Source organism: Balaenoptera musculus, chromosome 13, assembly GCF_009873245.2.
Source record: "Balaenoptera musculus isolate JJ_BM4_2016_0621 chromosome 13, mBalMus1.pri.v3, whole genome shotgun sequence".
In the NCBI taxonomy this organism is placed as follows: Eukaryota; Metazoa; Chordata; class Mammalia; order Artiodactyla; family Balaenopteridae; genus Balaenoptera; species Balaenoptera musculus.
In genome coordinates this window covers 10,354,948-10,373,741 of record NC_045797.1, presented here as the reverse complement: position 1 = coordinate 10,373,741, position 18,794 = coordinate 10,354,948, and the positions used below count along the sequence as shown (strand labels likewise).

The 18,794-nt window shown below is 39.7% G+C and overlaps 1 protein-coding gene across 5 annotated transcripts in view; it reads left to right on the top strand.

Moving 5' to 3' along the window:
* Positions 1-18,794, top strand: part of NPHP1 (nephrocystin 1) — a 103,814-nt gene that overhangs the window by 21,902 nt on the left and 63,118 nt on the right. For 3 of the 5 annotated variants that reach the window (XM_036873324.1, XM_036873328.1, XM_036873325.1), the window contains exons 6-11: positions 729-830; positions 4,332-4,432; positions 4,762-4,804; positions 5,775-5,862; positions 7,355-7,449; positions 9,405-9,533. In XM_036873324.1, the coding sequence (XP_036729219.1) occupies positions 729-830; positions 4,332-4,432; positions 4,762-4,804; positions 5,775-5,862; positions 7,355-7,449; positions 9,405-9,533 (558 nt within the window). The remainder of the gene's footprint in view (positions 1-728; positions 831-4,331; positions 4,433-4,761; positions 4,805-5,774; positions 5,863-7,354; positions 7,450-9,404; positions 9,534-18,794) is intronic. The other 2 variants (XM_036873329.1, XM_036873327.1) reach the window with 1 other exon arrangement.

Genomic DNA, 18,794 nt, shown 5'->3' with positions numbered 1-18,794 from the left:
AGCTATTCACAGAACTCTCCCCTCCACAGTCCCATTTCCATGGCTGGACATGCTTGGCTTCTTGGATTTCCTGACAAGCTCCAACTTGTCCACTTGAGCAAGTGTTTCAGGAAGATCAATCAGTGACTATTTCTCTGATCTTCCAACAGAGTTAGACCTCTTCCTACAAAGGAATTCTTGTTTCAGCTACAAAGAAGATAAGTTTATCTCCACAGCATTATATTTTTTTTCCAAAACTGCATATATCTGATAAATGACTTGTATCCAGAATATATAAAGAGCTCTTACATTTCAGTATAAAAAGACACTCAATTTGAAAAATGGGCAGAAGACTTGAATAAACATTTCAAAAAAGGCAACTAAATTCCCTGATGTCCCTTTTTTTCTTGAGTGTTGACTCCTCTCCAAAATCTCTGTGCTTTTGTATTTTGTCCAGTTTATAGTAATTTCAGAAAGCCTGCTTTGGTCTCTTATCAAAAGCAGCATCTTTGTCACCGTTCTTTGTGCCTTTTGTTTTGGGCAACAGTTTTTAGGAGTAACTGAGTTGGACAATTCAAAATTCTTTACTGCAACTCTCCCTCCCGCACACGCACCGCTCGGAGCCGCGCTCGCCCCCAGGCCACGAGCCTGCGCCCCCCGAACCTCGGCCCGGCCGGAGCCCCTTCCCCACCGGCGCGCGGGCAGGGGTAAATTTTAATTAAAAAATTTTTACTTTTATTTTCTTTAAGAAAGGGGAAATTCTCCTTATCATTGAAAAAAACCCTGATGGTTGGTGGATGGCTAAGAACGCCAAAGGAAACAAAGGTCTTATTCCCAGAACCTACTTGGAGGTTAGTCTTTTTTGTTTATTCTTTCCTTTTTCTTCTTCAAGAATTTTTTCATTTATAATAAAACACTAAGATGTATTCTTTGATCAATTGACTAGTGAATGACTTAAGATATAGAATTTGCCTCAATTTTAGAGGGACAGAGCATGGGAAAAATACTGTGTATTATAGTTCTGGGGACCTGTGAAGTGCCCTTATGTAGCTGAGCCCTAGAATGTTATCCCACAATGAAGATGTTCTGTGGATTAATGTTGATCATAAAAATTAATAGGCATTTATTATTTGTTGTGAAACAAAACCACAGTTAACTTTGTGTTAACTTCCACAAATATATGATCCTTTACTAAGATCCTTTACTATATATGCATGTTTATGGCCTATTTCTTTCACATTTCATAATATAGCATGGTCATTTTCTGTGCCAATATATATAGATCAGTGCTGTCCAATAGAAATATAATGCAAACCACAAATGTAATTTAAAGTTTTCTAGTAACAACACTGAGCTGTCTTGTTTTTCCTTCACACCACTTCTAACACCAACTGTGTGTTTTTCTTCTGACACCAAATACATGTTGTTTTTCCACACTGATTCTTTGAAACCAACCAGGTATCCAACAATTCAGTTCAATTCTGACACTAGCTCCTGGAGTTAGCACAGACCCCCACAAGGTAAGGGCTCAGTCCCGCAAGACCGCCCCACTTCAGGTGCCAGTCACAAGTCCCAGGGGCTAGCTGTGCTTCTGAGTGACCGGCTCTAAACTTGGAAGTTCCCACACCTTTCCTCAGGTTCAATAATTTGCTAGAGGGACCCAGAGATCTCAGGAAGCACTTCACTTTTGCTTCCCAGTTCATTATAAAGGATATAGTTCCGGAACAGCCAAATGGAAGAGGTGCACAGGGCAAGGTACTGGGAGAGGGAGGGAGTGGGACCTGGTTCTTCCACGGGCTCCTGGAGCCACCCTGCCAGCACGTCAAGTGAGGGCCAACCCAGAAGCTCCCTAAACCCTGTCTTTTAGGGGGTTTTTGGAGGTTGCATTACATAGACACGATTGATGGAATCATTGGCCGTCAGTGATTAAATTCAATCTCTAGCTCCTTTTCCCTCCCTGAAGGTGAGGGGGTGGGGGGAACTAAAAGTTGCCACCTTCTAATCACTGGTTCCTCTGGCCACCAGCACCCACCCCTCCCCAAGCCATGACCTCATGAGCATAAATTCAAGTATGTTTGAAAGGGGCTTGTTATGAATAACAAAAGACACTCCTGACACTCAGGAAATTCTAAGAGTTTTAGGAACTCTGTGCCAAGAACTGGGTGTAAAGACCAAATGTGTATTTTTATTATACCACACACATTTTTAAAAAGTAAAGGGAAACAGGTGACATTATTAATTTTTTTTAAATTAATTTGTTTATTTTTGGCTGCGTTGGGTCTTCATTGCTGCGCATGGGCTTTCTATAGTTGCGTTGAGCGGGGGCTACTCTTCATTGCGGTGCGCGGGCTTCTCATTGCGGTGGCTTCTCTTGTTGCGGAACATAGGCTCTAGGTGTGCAGGCTTCAGTAGTTGTGGCACACGGGCTCAGTAGTTGTGGCTTGCGGGCTCTAGAGCGCAGCCTCAGTAGTTGTGGCGCACGGGCTTAGTTGCTCCGCGGCATGTGGGATCTTCCCGGACCAGGGCTCGAACCCGTGTCCCCTGCATTGGCAGGCAGATTCTTAACCGCTGCGCCACCAGGGAAGCCTGGTGACATTATTTTTAATAATTTATTTTATCCAATATATCAAATATATTATCTCATTTCAACATATAATCAATATTTTAAAATCCTTTCTTTTTTTTTAATGCTAAATCTTCAAATTCTAGTGTGTATTTTATACTTAAATAGCACATCTCAGTTTAGACTGGTCACATTTCAAGTGTCAGTAGGCACAGGTGGTGAGTGCCTGCCCTGTAGCCCAGCTCAGCTCTGGGTCATCTGTTTCAATGGTAGCATAGTATTCCAGTCTCATTTAGATGGACATTTAGGTTGTTTCCAACCTATAATAACTATAAATGACATTGCAAAGAAGGTAAGATTAGCTTCCGCTATGAGTTACAGAAGAGCTCCAAAATAGTGGCCTAAATAAGGTAGAAGCATATTTCTCTTGTGTGTGGAGGAAGTGTGGAGATGGGCAATCAAGGAATGGTAAGGCCCTATTTAATATTTTACCCTGTGGGTAGGTGCGAGCAGCTCTTCCTAGGGTAGTTATCTCTTTAGCTTAGGTTGGCTGCTAGATCTTTCGTTATTAACAATTCCAAGCAGTGAAAGAGGAAAGGGGAAAAAGAAGTCAAAAGGCATGAGTTGCAGTCTTTTAAAGGTTTCTTGGAAGTTACACAAAAAACTTCCAGTTATATCTCCTTGGCCAGAATTTAGTTTCTTGACAACACCTAGCTGCAAGGAGGGCTTGGAAAATGTAGTCTTTTAGCTGATTCATTGCTATAATCAGGGATTCTGTTATAAAAGAAGACCCTGTGTTGTGATCAGTCTGCACATATACCTTGTAAACTGTCTGGTTGTTCCCCTTAAATAAATTCCTAAATGCTCATTGCTGGTGCAAAGGGTTTACACCTTTGTATTTTGATTGAATTTGCCATTTTTCCTTTTAGGAAAGTTATGCCTATATCTCCAGCAGCTGAGAGTGCTTGTTTGTCTACACATTTGCCAGTGATGGTTGTCATCAATCTTTTTGCCAGTGTGATAGACCAAAAAAAACAAAAGGCTCATTATTGTTTTTTATTTGCATTTATTGTACTGCTAGTGAGGTTGAGCATGATTTCATTTGCTTTATGACCATTTCTATTTCTTCTTTGTAAATTGCCTTTTCAGTTCATTTTTCTAAGGGATATTTGAAAATTGTATTGATTTATAAGAGTTTTTGTAATATCTTGATAATAAGGTTATCAGCCCTTAGAGATTTGTGGCAGATATCTTCTTTGTTGACTTTCAGCCATGTTTTATTTTTTATGTAGTTAAATCAATGTTCCATGGTTTTGATATCATGACTGGAAAGGGCTTTCGAATCTCAAGATTATTTTCTTCGGGGACTTCCCTGGAGGTCCAGTGGTTAAGACTCCGCACTTCCACTTCAGGGCGCGCAGGTTTGATCCCTGGTTTGGGAACTAAGATCCACGTGCCATGTGGTGTGGCCAAAAAAAAGAAAAAAAAAAAGATTATTTCCTTCTAACACTTGTATAGTTCTTTTTGCTTTTTTGTCTTTTCTTCTTTTTTTTTTCATTTGAATAATTCCCATCTGGCATTTATTTTTATTAAACTTGTTCTCTACCTCTGTCATTGTAATTTTTTCATATAGTGACATTATCAACCATGTATTGAAATTTTTCCACTGATTTTTTATATGCCCATCATATACTAAATCCCTATCTACACTTGAGCCTTTCTGAAAGTACGTTTATTGGTTGATTTTTGCATTAGGTAAAAAGTACTTCATATTTCAATAATTTTTCAGCCCTATAATAAAGAAGAAGGCGAGGAGTCTAGTGAAGAAGGCAGTGAAGAAGATGTAGAGGTAGGGGATGAAACGGCAGAAGGAGCAGAAGTTAAACAAAGGTAAAAAGGTGTGAGGGGACATCAAAGTAGGTTTAGGAAACGTTTTATTTGTTTATTTTTGCTATTATAAGTAATTCAAGAATTTCTTGAAATGGAAACAGCTTATAGTTTGGGAGCAGGGCTTTTCATATTACTGTTTGCTTAAGATCATTACAACTTTAACTTGGTGATTATTTTTAGCACATGATATTATGCTTAGTTTCAGGTAGACTCTTTCAGGTTTTCAGAAGTTACAATTATATACTTTGTTCTTTGATTAATGAAATTCCCTAATTGAGTGAATAGGTATAACCTTTCTGTGCACCCACCTAGCTACGCTTTCTCCCTAGAACCGATTCTCATTGGAGTGCTGTCCGAAAAGCCATCTCAGAGGTTGGTATCTCCTGTCTTATTAATGATGTCTCGTTTTGTTACCTAATAGCTCTGATAAGAGTTCAGATTCAAAACAGGATGGAAACTTTAAATGAAAGCATTGGATCTTAAGCAGGATACAGAGCATGGAATGCACAGAGCATTAAAACATATTTCTGGTTTAGTAAGCCTATGCCTATGAGGGCTTGGAAATGTCTCTCATTGATTCTGCTTGAATTTTCTATCATTTGGGTAAAGACAGTTGTTAAATTTTGTTAATATTAAAAAATTCCAAAAAGCTCAAAAAAGTAAGAAACTTGGGACTTCCCTGGTGGTCTAGTGGTTGAGACTCCGCACTTCCAGTGTAGGGGGCGTGGGTTTGATCCCTGGTCGGGGAACTAAGACATGCCACGGGGCGCAACCAAAAAAAAAGTAAGAAACTATCAATAATCCTATCATTTAAAAAGTTGCATAACAAAATGAAAATCCACTCCTTCCATAAGTAATCATCACTAACCATTTAGTAAATATATTCTTTTTGTCTTTTTTACCCTACTTATCACTTACATGGACATGCACGTGTGCGCATGCGTGTGTGTGTGTGAGTGTGTGTATGTACATATAGTGTACAAAAAAGCCATTAATTCTTCAGTGCATATCAGTTTACGATATCAACTCATCTGTGACATGGCAGTACTTTGTGGAGCAGGACAGGCCATTTTGATGGGGGCCGTGCAGGAAGCAGCAGATCTGGAGCACGGAGCTCAGCCCCCTGGGCACTGCACGGGGCTTAGGTCCTCAGGAAAGGCCAGGATTCAGCAATGGCGTCTTCTCGGGAATTGGGGGTTAAATTGCTGTATTCTTCCGCTGAAGTCTGTATGTTTGTATTTTTCTTTCGGGGGTTGTAGTTGCTATAGTGATAAAGAGAGAGTATCCTAGAGGTGAGGAAACATGAATGAAACCAAGCAAATTTTTGTTTTACTCTCTTCAGCAGATAAACACCGTCGACGTATTGACCACAATGGGAGCTATTCCTGCCGGGTTCAGGCCTTCCACCCTCTTCCAGCTTCTGGAGGAAGGTAACAGGTGTCCATCAGCCACCACAGACATATAGTTAAGCGGTCACGTTTACATCTAATTTTTCTGGCACAGCCAAAGCAAGTCATTGAAAAAGATGTAACATCTCACATCTCTCGGACACTCATCTTTTCCTTCATCTTGCCTGTGAAGGAGGAAGGAGCCCTGATCCTATCAGAGGCCAAGCCCCCTTCCTTTATTTCAAAAACACGACCCTTTGATCAACCCTCTCCTGTATCTTCAGCCTGCTCTCCCCTGCCCCACTGGCTGATTCCCTCATCAGTAGTCCTAGCAAACCTAAGACCTCCCACCTCTACGGACCAGCTCCCCCCAGCCCTGTCCCATTCTGGATGAAGCCTCCCTTTCTCTGCTTTTCCTCACAGTGAGACTTTTCCAAAGAGTTTTCCCTATTCGCTGTTTCCGTTTCCTTATTCATTCTTGGATTGCCCTGTACTTGGCAACATTTGTTCATAAGCTCATTTTAAAGAGGAATAATGTGGGGAGGCTCCCCTGTATACCCTGAGCTGCTCAGTCATCTGTGGAGGGGCTGCTTTGAGGCTTCTCTGTCGGGAAGCTCTTCTCAGCCCTCCCTGAACACCCAGCTCCTTCTCATGCTTTGTTTCTTTGTTTTTTTTTAATTATTATAAATCTCTTTTTACTTATTTATTTATCTATTTATTATTATTATTATTTTGGGCTGTGCTGCACAGCTTGCAGGATCTTAGTTCCCCGACCAGGGATCAAACCCGGGCCCTCGTGGAGTCCTAACCACTGGACCGCCAGGGAATTCCCCGCTTCTCATGCTTTGGGTCTCAGGGTACATTCCCAGAGACACCTTCCATGTAGGCCCTCCTACTCCCATTCACTTGAGCACCCTTTATAAGTCTAAGTCAGCTTATAATTATTTTTTCTTTTTGTCTACTTATTTTTCGTAACTGTTTCCCCCACTGAAGTGTAAGCTAATGAGGGCAGGGGCCATATTTCTCTGATTCACGTTTATGTTTCCAGCTCCCAGCATAGCACCTGGCAGAGTAGGAACTCAAAAATGAGTTCTTGGGTGAGTAAATGATTTTGTAATAAGTATTCTTCATGACACAAGTATGGAAGAACAGTATTAAAATGCTTTTGTGTTAAGAAGTAAAATTAATGATTATATACTTTTTCTAAAATATCTAAAAAGTGTTCACAGATTTTCTGCATTTTACAAAAATATTTGAATGGATCATCTTCATCATGGGGCATGTTACTGGCCTAAAAGTCTTTAAGATCTTTCCTAAAGCCACTTTAAGATCAGCTCTCATGTGCTTCTATCCTTACGTTTCCTGCTGTTGTTCTTATCTCTGTTGGTATGTCTGTCTTAGGAAGCAAGTTTCTAGTAAACAGCTTGGCATTTTCGACGTCTGTTTCCTAAGTTTGTACCCTAACATCATGAATTTGGGGTTTTGAATTTCATTCGTTCTTTGTAAGAAAATAAAGGAACAATTATTTTTGCAGGGAATCAATTTCGAGCAAGTTACTTCTTACAACCAGCGCTCACTACTTCACAACTGGCCTTCAGAGATCTAATGTGGGATGCTAAAACGGGCTCTGTAAGTATGGTTACTGTCAGTAAAATTATAAATTTTCCAGATTTTGTCATGGTTGCAAATATACAGGTAACGTAAATTGATTAATGCATTATAAAAAAACAAAAAAAAATTGTCTCTGTATTGTAATTTTGAAACACTTAGTGACAGTTTCATAGCTGAGACAAAACTTGGGTCTGTTACCTTGACTTTATCTAGTTTCTCTTCTCCATTGCTCTCTTCTCCCGTTGTTACCAAGGAAATAATACTAGGTATCAATCTTAATCATTCTTTGCCTCAATTTTTTCATCTGTAAAAAGGGAAAAATAGTAATAATACTTCCAACATAGGCTTATTATGAGAATTGCATTGAATGTGTGAAGGGCTTAGAACAGTGCCTGACACATGATGATAACTTAGTAAATGTTAGCCAGTATCATTATTATTAGTGGTAGTAGTAATATTATTTTAATTAAATAGGAATGAGGAACTTGGCAGTACTTTCTGATGATATTTTGTGGGGAGCTTGGAGTGAAGGATTACTGGTCTCCCCCTTATTTGAAGTAGGAAATGCTCTTGACATTTAATTCTCCTCTTCTCCTCCTTAGAAGATATAAACTGCATTTGAGCCCCTCACTCCCCTTCCTGTTTACCTTCTGCTTTTTCTCCCTTGCTCCCCCAGAGCCTCAGGGAAGAATAAGAGAACCCAGTGTGGTCAGGTGTTGTGGGGAGGGGTGGTGCAGAATTTTCGTGCTGTTTTTCTTCTCAACCAGAGCAGTACCTGGAATCTTTTTAGCATTAAATATCTCCTATTGCAAGTTTACAAATATGTTATATTTGGTGTGTGTAGTATACTAGTACTGAATAAATAGCATTTAATTTTGTGAACTTGTACCCAGAGAGCTCAATTGTCAGCTCTCATTTCTTAAATTGAAAAGGTGACAAACTGTTAAACATTGTCTGATTTTTTTCAGTGATGTTATTTAAATGGAAAGGTCCAGGACCATAAAGCAGAATGTTAAGAATTGAAGATGTTCTTAAATAAAAAAACACTAGAATGCCAGTTTTTTTAATTGACATTCTGAATTATCTTGTGAAGTAGAACTGAATAACTACATCCAATGGTCAGTGCGTTCTCTCTGTCAAAACATCTATATAAGAAACCAGGGAACAATGTAGATAAATGCTTGGAATTGAAACAAGGAGGAGCTAGCTGGATAATATTAACGCCAGGTGTCACTGGTCACTACGCTGTGGTGACCTTCTACGCGGACCTGCCTTGTGTAAGAAGGAGCTGTAAGAATGAACCCGGAATACAGTTGATTCCATGGTCAGGTCATTCTTTTTCCCTGATTGTACTGACTACTCTTTTCATCACAATTTTTGTGTATTTAACAAAAAAATGCAAAATTTTAGAAAAGATTTATTTATTATTTATTTATTTTTGGCTGTGTCAGGTCTTAGTTGCGGCACGCGAGAGGTTCGTTGCGGCACTCGGGCCTCTCTCTAGTTGTGGCGTGCGGGTTTTCTCTTCTCTAGTTGTGGCATGCGGGCTCCAGAGCGCGTGGGCTCTGTAGTTTGTGGCCCGCGGGCTCTCTTGTTGAGGCGCGCAAGCTCAGTAGTTGTGGCACGCAGGCTTAGTTGCCCTGCGGCATGTGGGATCTTAGTTACCTGACCGGGATCAAACCCACGTCCCCTGCATTGTAAGGCGGATTCGTTACCACTGGACCACCAGGGAAGTCCCAAAAGCAAATATTTTAAATATAAATATTTATGAAAATTTTAGCTGAAGTTTTGGGTTAAATTAAACAGACTATTGAAACTTTTCTTGTGTGTGTATGTTGTGTGCAAAATTTATTCTTTTGTTCTTTTTTTATTCTATATGCATTTTCTTAAGCATTTACAAAAGGTGCTTTGAAAATGAATTTGTCTTATAAGTCATAAAAGTAAACCTTCCTCATAACTAATTCTTCTCTCAGATTAGGTCAAGACCAAGTCGTGTTTCCTTGATTCTGACCCTCTGGAGCTGTAAGATGATTCCTCTTCCAGGAGCGAGCATCCAGGTTCTGAGCAGACACGTGCGCTTCTGTCTGTTTGACGGCAATAAGGTGAGCTTGCTGAGGAGTTAAACCGGTTCCCACCATACGTTAATGCCACATATTCACCACGTACTGCACAGTGTCTGTCTATCTCTTTCTCCCTCTCAACCTCTCTCTCTCTCTCCGTGCGTGTGTGTATAAGTATCTATATAAAATAACGTGTGGTAGAGTGCAAACTACATGTGTTCTGACGACACAGACTTAACTCCTGGCTCTTTCAGTTGCTAAGTGTGTGATATTTATACATCACAGTTAACGCCTCTGAGCCTTAGATTTTTCACTTACAAAAAGGTACTGATACCTATCTTCTAGTATTGTATACAGTTCAGGTTTGAAGTTTAGAGTATTGCATTTTTGACAGGTGTACACACCTGTGTAACCAACATCCCAGTCAACATATGGAGCATTACCATCACCTGACAAATTTGCCTTGTGTCCTTTTCCATTCTGTTCCTCCCTGATTCCTAAGAGAATGTTTTCTACCCAGTACCAAAAAATTTGAATAACTCTTAATTAATTGATTTATGAGATACAGATGAAACAGTGCATAGATGGAACTTTATGACTTTAATTGCATACACTAGACAAGAAGAAAGATTTTTAAATCAGTGATCTAAGCTCGAACTCAAGAGCCTAGAAAAGGGCGAGTGAGTCAATCCCAAAGGAAGTAGAATGGAGGAAATAATAAAGAGTAGAAATTAATGAAATAGAAAACAAGAGAAAATCAGAAAAGGCAAAGTTTATTCTTTGAAAAGATTAATAAAATTGAGAGATGCCTAATAAGACTGATCAAGAAATTTTTTTTAAAATTAATTAATTTATTTATTTATTTTTGGCTGTGTTGGGTCTTCGTTTCTGTGTGAGGGCTTTCTCCAGTTGCGGCGAGTGGGGGCCACTCTTCATCGCGGTGCGCGGGCCTCTCTCGTTGCGGAGCACAGGCTCCAGACGTGCAGGCTCAGTAGTTGTGGGTCACAGGCCTAGTTGCTCCACGGCATGTGGGATCCTCCCAGACCAGGGCTCGAACCAGTGTCCCCTGCATTGGCAGGCAGATTCTCAACCACTGCACCACCAGGGAAGCCCCAAGAAATTTTTAAAGAGAGAAAGAAAGAAAACAAATGATTGTTGCCGAAACTGCCTCTGTTCACCGGTGCCAAATAGAAACACGGAAACAGAGTTTTGGGTGAAGTAGAAAGAGTAGCTTTTATTGCTTTGCCAGGCAAAGGGGGCCACAGTAGGCTAATGCCCTCAAAACTGTGTGTTCCACCCTGGAGCGGGTAGCAAAGAGTGTCATAGTGCTCAAGGAGCAGAGCACGATCGGCTCATGGACATTCTTCTGACTGGCTGGTGGTAAGGTAATTGGGAGCCAGCATCATCAACCTTCTGGTTCCAACCAGTCTGGGGTCTGCGTGCCTGTGGGCAGCACACAGTTAAGTTCTCCCACCTGGAGGGGGTTTCAGTATCTGCAAACCAGCTCACAGGACACGACTCAGAATATTATCTACAGCCCTTGAGGAAGAACTAAAGGTCCTTGACTTTGTTTAATGGCTAAAGTATTATTATTTTGTCTTGCTTGACTGTTTTCCTTTCTTTCTGCATTTTTTCACTTCTCTGATTAAATTTATTCTTTGACTAAAGTTTTTCTACAGACAAAAGGCAGGCGGAGGACAGGGGTGGGGTCTTTTCTGGGAAGGCCTTGTAGGGTCCTGCTTGGTTACATGATCACCATCTGACATGAAAATGGAGACCTCAGCACAGATCCTACACACATTAAAGGGATAAGCAGGGGATATTGTGAACAACTTTATGGCAGTAAATTTGATAACATCAATAAACAGGTAAATTCTTTGAAAACCATAACTTAATGAAACTGACACAAGAAGAAATAGAACAATTTGAATGACCCCTGTTAAAGAAATTGAAACAGTAATTAAAAACCTTGCAATAAAGAAAACTCCAGACCCAGATGGTTTCACTGGTGGATTCCTCCAAACATTTAAGGAAGAAATAATACCAATAGTACACAAACTTCCAAAGAATAGATAAAGAGGAAATGCTTCCCATCTCATTTCATGAGGCCAGGAAAAACATGATACCAAAATATGACGAGACATTACAAAAAAGAAAAATTACAAGACCAGTATTCCTCATGAATATATAAACTAAAATCCTAAACAAAATATTAGCAAATTGAATCCAGCCATGTATAAAAAAGGACAATATATCATGACTAATTGGGATTTATTCCAGGAATTCAAATGTACACACCTGTGTAACCAATATTTAACATTTGAAAGTAGATTATTGTAATTTTCTATATTAACAGAACTAAAGAAGAAAAATCACCTGATCATCTCAATAGATGCGGAAAAAGCAGTTGACAAATTTTAACACCCATTTATGATTTTAAAAAAGTTCTCACCAAACTAAGAACAGAAGGGAACTTCAAATTGGTAAAGGGCAACAAGAGAAAACTAAAGCAAAGCTACTAGCATCATCATACTTAATGTGAAATATTGCACACTTTTCCCCTACAGTCAGGAACGATTCAAGGATATCCAAGAAATAAAAAGATAACTCAGGTTTTTTTAATTGACAAAAGACTTGAACAGGCACTTAAAGAAAGAAAATATGGGGACTCCCCTGGTGGCACAGTGTTTAAGAATCTGCCTGCCAATGCAGGGGACACGGGTTCGAGCCCTGGTCCAGGAAGATCCCACATGCCTCGGAGCAACTAAGCCCGTGTGCCACAACTACTGAGCCTGCATGCCACAACTACTGAAGCCCGCATGCCTAGAGCCCGTGCTCTGCAACAAGAGAAGCCACCGCAATGAGAAGCCCGCACACCGCAACGAAGAGTAGCTCCCGCTCGGCGTAACTAGAGAAAGCCCGCGCACAGCAACAAAGACCCAGTGCAGCCAAAAATTAATTAATTAATTATTTTAAAAAGTATAGTACAAATGTTTAAAAAAAAAAAAAGAAAGAAAATATGACAAACCAATGGGCCTATAAAAAGATACACAACATATAATAAGTCATCCAGGAAATGCAAATTAAAACCAGAATGAGAGAGAGCCAACCATAGGCTATGCTTAAGAAACCACCTTAAACATAATAATATAGGCAGGTTAGAAGTAGAAGGGTGGAAAAAGATACACCATTCAAAACATATTAATATCAGACAAAGTATACTTCAGAAGAAGGAAAATTACTGGGAATAAAGTGGTACATTACATGATAAAATGGACAATTCACCAAGAAGATGTAACAATCCTAAATGTGTATACACCTAACATCAGAGCTTCAAAATACATGCAGTAAAAATGGATAGAACTGAAAGGAGAAATGGGCAAAGCCACAATCATAATTGGAGACTTTAATACTTCTCTCTACAGTACTGTAGAACAAGTAGACAGAAAATTAGTAAGAATATAAGAGAACAGAGTAACACCATGAACAAACTGGATCTAATTAACATTTGTACAACAGTTCACCCCCAAAGAGGAAAGTACGCATTCTTTTTAGTGCATATGGAACATTCAGCAAAATAGATGGTCCTGAGCAGATTTAGAAGAATTGAAATCATACAATGTACGGTCTTTGATCACATGTGATTGAATTAGAAATCAGAAACGGAAAGATAACTGGAAAAATCCTTAAATACTTGGAAATTAAACAACAGATTTCTCAAGAATCAATGGGTTAAAAGAAAATTTCAAGGGAAATTAGGAAATATTTTGAACTGAGCAAAAAAATGAAAATGCAGCATAGTATTTGTGGGATGTTAGCGAAAGCATTGCTTAGAGGGAGATTTGTAGCACCAGAAAAGAATTCTCAATTCCATAGTCCACCTCCTGAGGGGGTGATGCTTGCCTTGAAATCTGAGGGGTGAACAGGCCGTAAGGAGGTGAAGAGAAAAGGGGACAAGGGGAGTGTGTACCTGGCTGAAGGAGCAGCACGGGCCAGGGCCTTGGCAGGAAAGGACTTGGGAAGGGGAGCCCGGGGGCTGAGTGGGGGGAGCAAGAGGAAGTGTAGGGCGGGATGAAGCAGGAGATACAGCGTAAGACGTTGTAAGCCATGATGTAGGGAGTTTTGTCTTTACCCTAAAAGCGGGGAAAGTCATTGGAGGTAGGACATGACTTAGACGTATGTTTGGGGATGATTTCTGGCTCCTCTCTGGAGATGGATTGAAGGTGGGGCGGGGGTCAGAGGGATCTGAGTAGACCACTTGGGGGCTATGTCACAGTGTGGTGGTCAAAGGGCAGCAAGTGTCGCCTCAAGAAAACGAAATCTGGAGCCATTTTGCCTGGAATTAACCCTGGCTCTGCCAGCTGGGTGTGGGACGCTGACCAAATGACTCGACCTTGCTCTCTGTCTCATGTGCATCCCTTAGGGTCGATGTGAGGACTAAATGAGTTAATGAAAGTAAAGCACTTGGACCAATACATGGAACATCATAAGTTGACCAGATGAGAGATGACGATGGTAACTTAGATTAGGGAAGTGGAGATGAGAGCTGTGGCCGGAGGGATATTTAGGAGGCAAAACCCAACACAGTTTGGTTGGTGGTGGGTTGGATGTGGCAGGTGAGGGAGAGTGGGACGCCAAGCATGACACGAGGTCTTTGACTTCCACATTGGGGTGGATGGTGGTGACGTGCAGTGAGATAGAGAACGCTGATAGATATCTTTCCTTCTGCTGAGTGTACTTCTAACTCGCAGCATGAGGAAGGTACCTTTCTTTCATCTGAACTGGGGGTAAATGAATGAACTTGTGTTACTGTAAGGGTCTTTCCTTCCTTCTACATGCTCTGCGCAAGATCACTGCTAAAAATGAGCCAGTAGGTGTCGCCCGTGACCAAGAAAAGATGAATTGCCTTCTTTTTTCCCAGATCTGGTTCCACACTTTTTGCTGTACCTCTCGCTATTCTCATACGTGACAACATAAAACAAAGATTAGAATTTTATTTTGAATAATATATCAAAATAGTAGAAGTTATTTTATATAAAAATAATAGAAGTTAGTTTATGAAACAAATTTATGCCAAATTTTCCAAATCGAGGAGTTAGAGAACATATTTAGTAGTTACACACTCATGCTCTTTACTTAAGAATACTTCTTTAATAAGCCTAAGCCAAGTTACAAATAAAAAGCATTATTACTAAAACTAGTTAATGAGACACTACTTCCAATAATGACTGAGTAAGCTCCTCTCCGAATAACTTGCCCAGTGATGAGAACTGTAAATTCTGGGTAATATCTGCAAAGCAACTCCCTCAGGGCTCTGAAAAGCATCCCAAAGCAGGCAGGTCCTGGAGGGGCATCTTTAACTCTTGAGACTGCTGTTTTATTTTTTCTCTTTGTTCCCTCTTTTTTCATTCCTCTGTTTTATTTTTTTCTGTCTTCCTATGTGTTACCGGAACATTTTTTAGAACTCCATTCTGAATTGTCTGCTGTGTTGTTGAGTGGATCTCTTTGTATAGCTTTTGGCATGACTTTATACCTACATAACTTCCCATAGTTGGCTAGTGTCAACATTCCAGTTGAAGTGACATGTAGAAACCTTACCTCCCTTTAAACCTCTTTACCCTCCCTGCTTTCTAATTGTCTTAAATATCTCCTCTACATACACTGAGAACAACATCACACAGTGTTATAATTTTCCTTTAGCCGTCAAGCATAATTTAGAAAACTTAAGAGAAACCTCTCATATTTACCCTTGTTTTTACTCTTTCCATTGTTCTTCCTTCCTTCCTGATATTCAGAGATTTCTTCTTTTATCATGTTTTTTTCTATTTAGAGAACTTCCTTTAACCATTCTTTAAGGGTAGGTCTGCAGGCTACAAATTCTTTTAGTTTTTCTTTATCTGAGAATGCCTGTTTCCCCTTTATTCCTGAAGGATATTTTCACTAGCTATACAATTCTAGCTTGGCAATTCTTTTCTTTAAGCACTCAAAAAATATTGTTCCATTTCCTTCTGGCCTCTGTCTGATGAGAATTGGGTTTTCCCTATGAGTGAATCTAGGTGGTGTTTTTCTCTCATTGCTTTCAAGATAATTGTGTTTAGTTTTTAGAAGTTTATGTACTTTGTCATGGATTTCTTGGGTTTAACCTGTTGAGGATTTTCTCAGCTTTTTAAACTGTAGGTTTATGTCTTTTGCCAAATTTGGGGATTTTTCAGCCGTTATTTTCTCAAATACTTTTCCAGCTCCAAACTCCCTTCTCCGCTGGGACTCCGATGACATGAATGTTAGTTAGATCTTTTGTTATAATCCCACGGGTTCCTGAGGCTCTGATCATTTTTTCCCATCTCTTCTATCTCAGTTGTTCAGACTGCATAGTTTCTGTTTTCCTGTCTTCCAGTTCACTGATTCTTTTCTCTTCTATTCTGTGGTTGAGTCTATTCAGTGACTTGTGGAGGTATGTGTGTGTGTGTCTGTTTTTAATCTTGGTTATTGTATTTTTCAGTTCTAGAATTTCCATTAGGGTCTCCTTTATCTTTCATTTTTTTGTTGAGATTTCCTTATTTCTTTCTTGAGGCTTTGTATTTCTTTCTATGTTTTAAATTTCTTTTAAGCATCTCCATAGTTGTTTATTGAAACATTTTTAGATGGCTTCTTTAAAATGCTTGTCAAATAATTCCAATATCTGTGTCATCTCAGTATTGGTATCTTTTGATACCAATCTCATTCAAGTTGAGATTTTCCTGGTACTTGGTATAATGAGTGATTCTTTTCTTTTTTTTATTGTATCTTGGACATTTTGAGTGTTTGGAGTCTCTGGATCTTAGTAAGTTTAACTTCTATTTTAGCAGGCCTCTGACACCATTACTGCCAGGTGAGAATGGAAGTCCAGATTCCCCACTTGGCCTCTGCCCACACCCCTGGGGGTAGGTGTGCCTCCTTACTTTTGGGCCCTAGTGGAAGTTCAGGCTCCTCTCTAGGCCTCCAGAGACAGCACTCACTGTGTCATTCCTCAGGACCTATGACCCCTAGTCAGCCCACTTTCCTGTCTCCATTCTGGACATTACAAGAAGATAAAAAATAAGGCTTCTGAATTTCATTGTGTTAAATTTTCCATCAGAAAAAGAACTGTGAACAAATGCTGAACTCTAGCTAATGATATGCATGCTAATGTATTTAGAGAAAAGTTTACTTATGTCTGCAAGTTTGCAGTGTATCAAAAAATTAGGTGAATTGATGGATGGACAGAAGATATATGTGATAAAGCAAGTATAGTAAAATATTGATGGCAGAATCTAGGTGATAAGCTTATGGGTGTTCACTGTAAGTTTCTTTTAACTTGTCTGGTGTATTTGACACATTTCATAATTAACCACCATTGTATGTTTCATCCTTAAAAATTGATTGAAAACCCTTAAGAACTCAGTAAGAAATAATACATCAACTAATTGTATTCGTTTTGCCAATAATAAAAGAAATAGAAAACAAGTGTAAATCTCACATTTAAACTCATCTTAGAACGTTACAATCTTCCAATTTGTTTATTCTTTTCCTTTTACATGTATTTTATACCACAATCTGACTTTTACTGGAATTAGCAATATTTGTTAAATTAGTAACTATTTCAAATACATAGAAACATGCAGAAAAAACATAACAGCTACCCATGGCCTTGTCACTTAGTTCTATTGAAGCCTCTCAGTTTGCAATATGTAAATGTTTAGCCTACCTACTTAGCTGTAGATTATTCTCATAAATCTAGAATCACTCTGTATTTCTTTCTCCTAACACACCAAAGATACTAACGTGCTTTAGCTACCTACTGCCCCATCTTGTCATCGTTGCCTAGAAGTTTTTTGGGTTTTTTTTTAATGCAAACAAATCGTTTTTTTAAAAACAATAAATATGTAATTACGTATAGTGACATATTTTGTTAATATCTATGCTCAGGGTTGTTTCTTGTATTGTTAGTACTTGATTTCTTCGTGTGTCCTTAGAAGCACATTTTATGCAGAAGATATTTTACCCTTCCCGCCCCCAGCCAAGCCCCCACCAATCTAATGGTGTTGTGGTTGCTACCAGCAATACTACCCCCACCTCCAAACTCCAGTCCAGAACCAGATCTTACAGTGGAGTTCAGCGTTCTTGATCTAAGGTGATGTCCGGGACATCACTGATTCATTAAAAGGTTCACTTGTTTACTTGGCTCTGATCCTGGCGTCATGGCTCCATCTTTGTCCTCCTGCCTGCTTAGGCTCTTTACTTCCTGTGAGGAGGCAGGTTGGCCACCATCTTTCTTCCACCCTACCGGCTTCAAGCAATAAGGCTGTCTCTGTTCCTCTATCACGTGTTGAGTACCATTAGCCTCTGTGACATACAAATCCGGCTCCTTGTCACCACATCCCGCTCTAGACTCAGAGCCCAGGAGACCCCCAGTTTTAGTCTCACCCTATTCTTTGTTTTGCTCTTCTGTTTATGGGCCATTGAAATATTCATCTCACTTTTGAGTCCTCCTCTGTCTTTTTAAGTGTCACTGCTTTATGTTTGGAGCAGAGCAGCTGTGTTGAGGCATAAATTCATCTTGAGCAGAAGTCCTTATGCATTCTTTTGTTTTTTAAATATTTATTTATTTATTTGGCTGTGCCGGGTCTTAGTTGCGGCACACGGGATCTTCGTTGCGGCACGCGGGATCTTTTAGTTGCGGCACGTGGGATCTTTTAGTTGCGGCATGCAGAATATTTAGTTGTGGCATGCGGGATCTAGTTCCCTGACAAGGGACCGAACCCGGGCCCACTGCATTGGGAGCGCGGAGTCTTAACTGCTGGACCACCTGGGAAGTCCCCCTTATGCATTCTTGATGCAGTTTGCTAAGTGGAAAAATCTCTAAAATTTTGAATCCTTGATTATTCCATCCTTATGCTCTGAGCCAGTCATTCACCCTCTCTCGAGGCAGTTTTCTCAAATGTATAATGAGATGTTTGGACTAAGTCCTTTTTAGCTCTCAGAGTCAGTAAGTCAAGAAAGATGTAAAATTATCAAGCAGAAGTTATTCCTCAGTCAAAATCAGCATTCTCCAAGTTGAGAAGATAAAAGCAGAGATAGTATGAGATCTCAATTTCAATGATTGCAAAGGACTTCCTAGATATTAGAAGTGGGGAACACTTCTTGAAAAACCAAGAAGGACCTTAGAATAAATAAAATGCAGTCTTAGATTAGACACCAGATAGTAATCAAAAGGAGTTTGTACTCCAAGAGCCCAGTCTGAGAATATATATCATTTTAGAAAGGGTTTAAATAAATTCATTTATA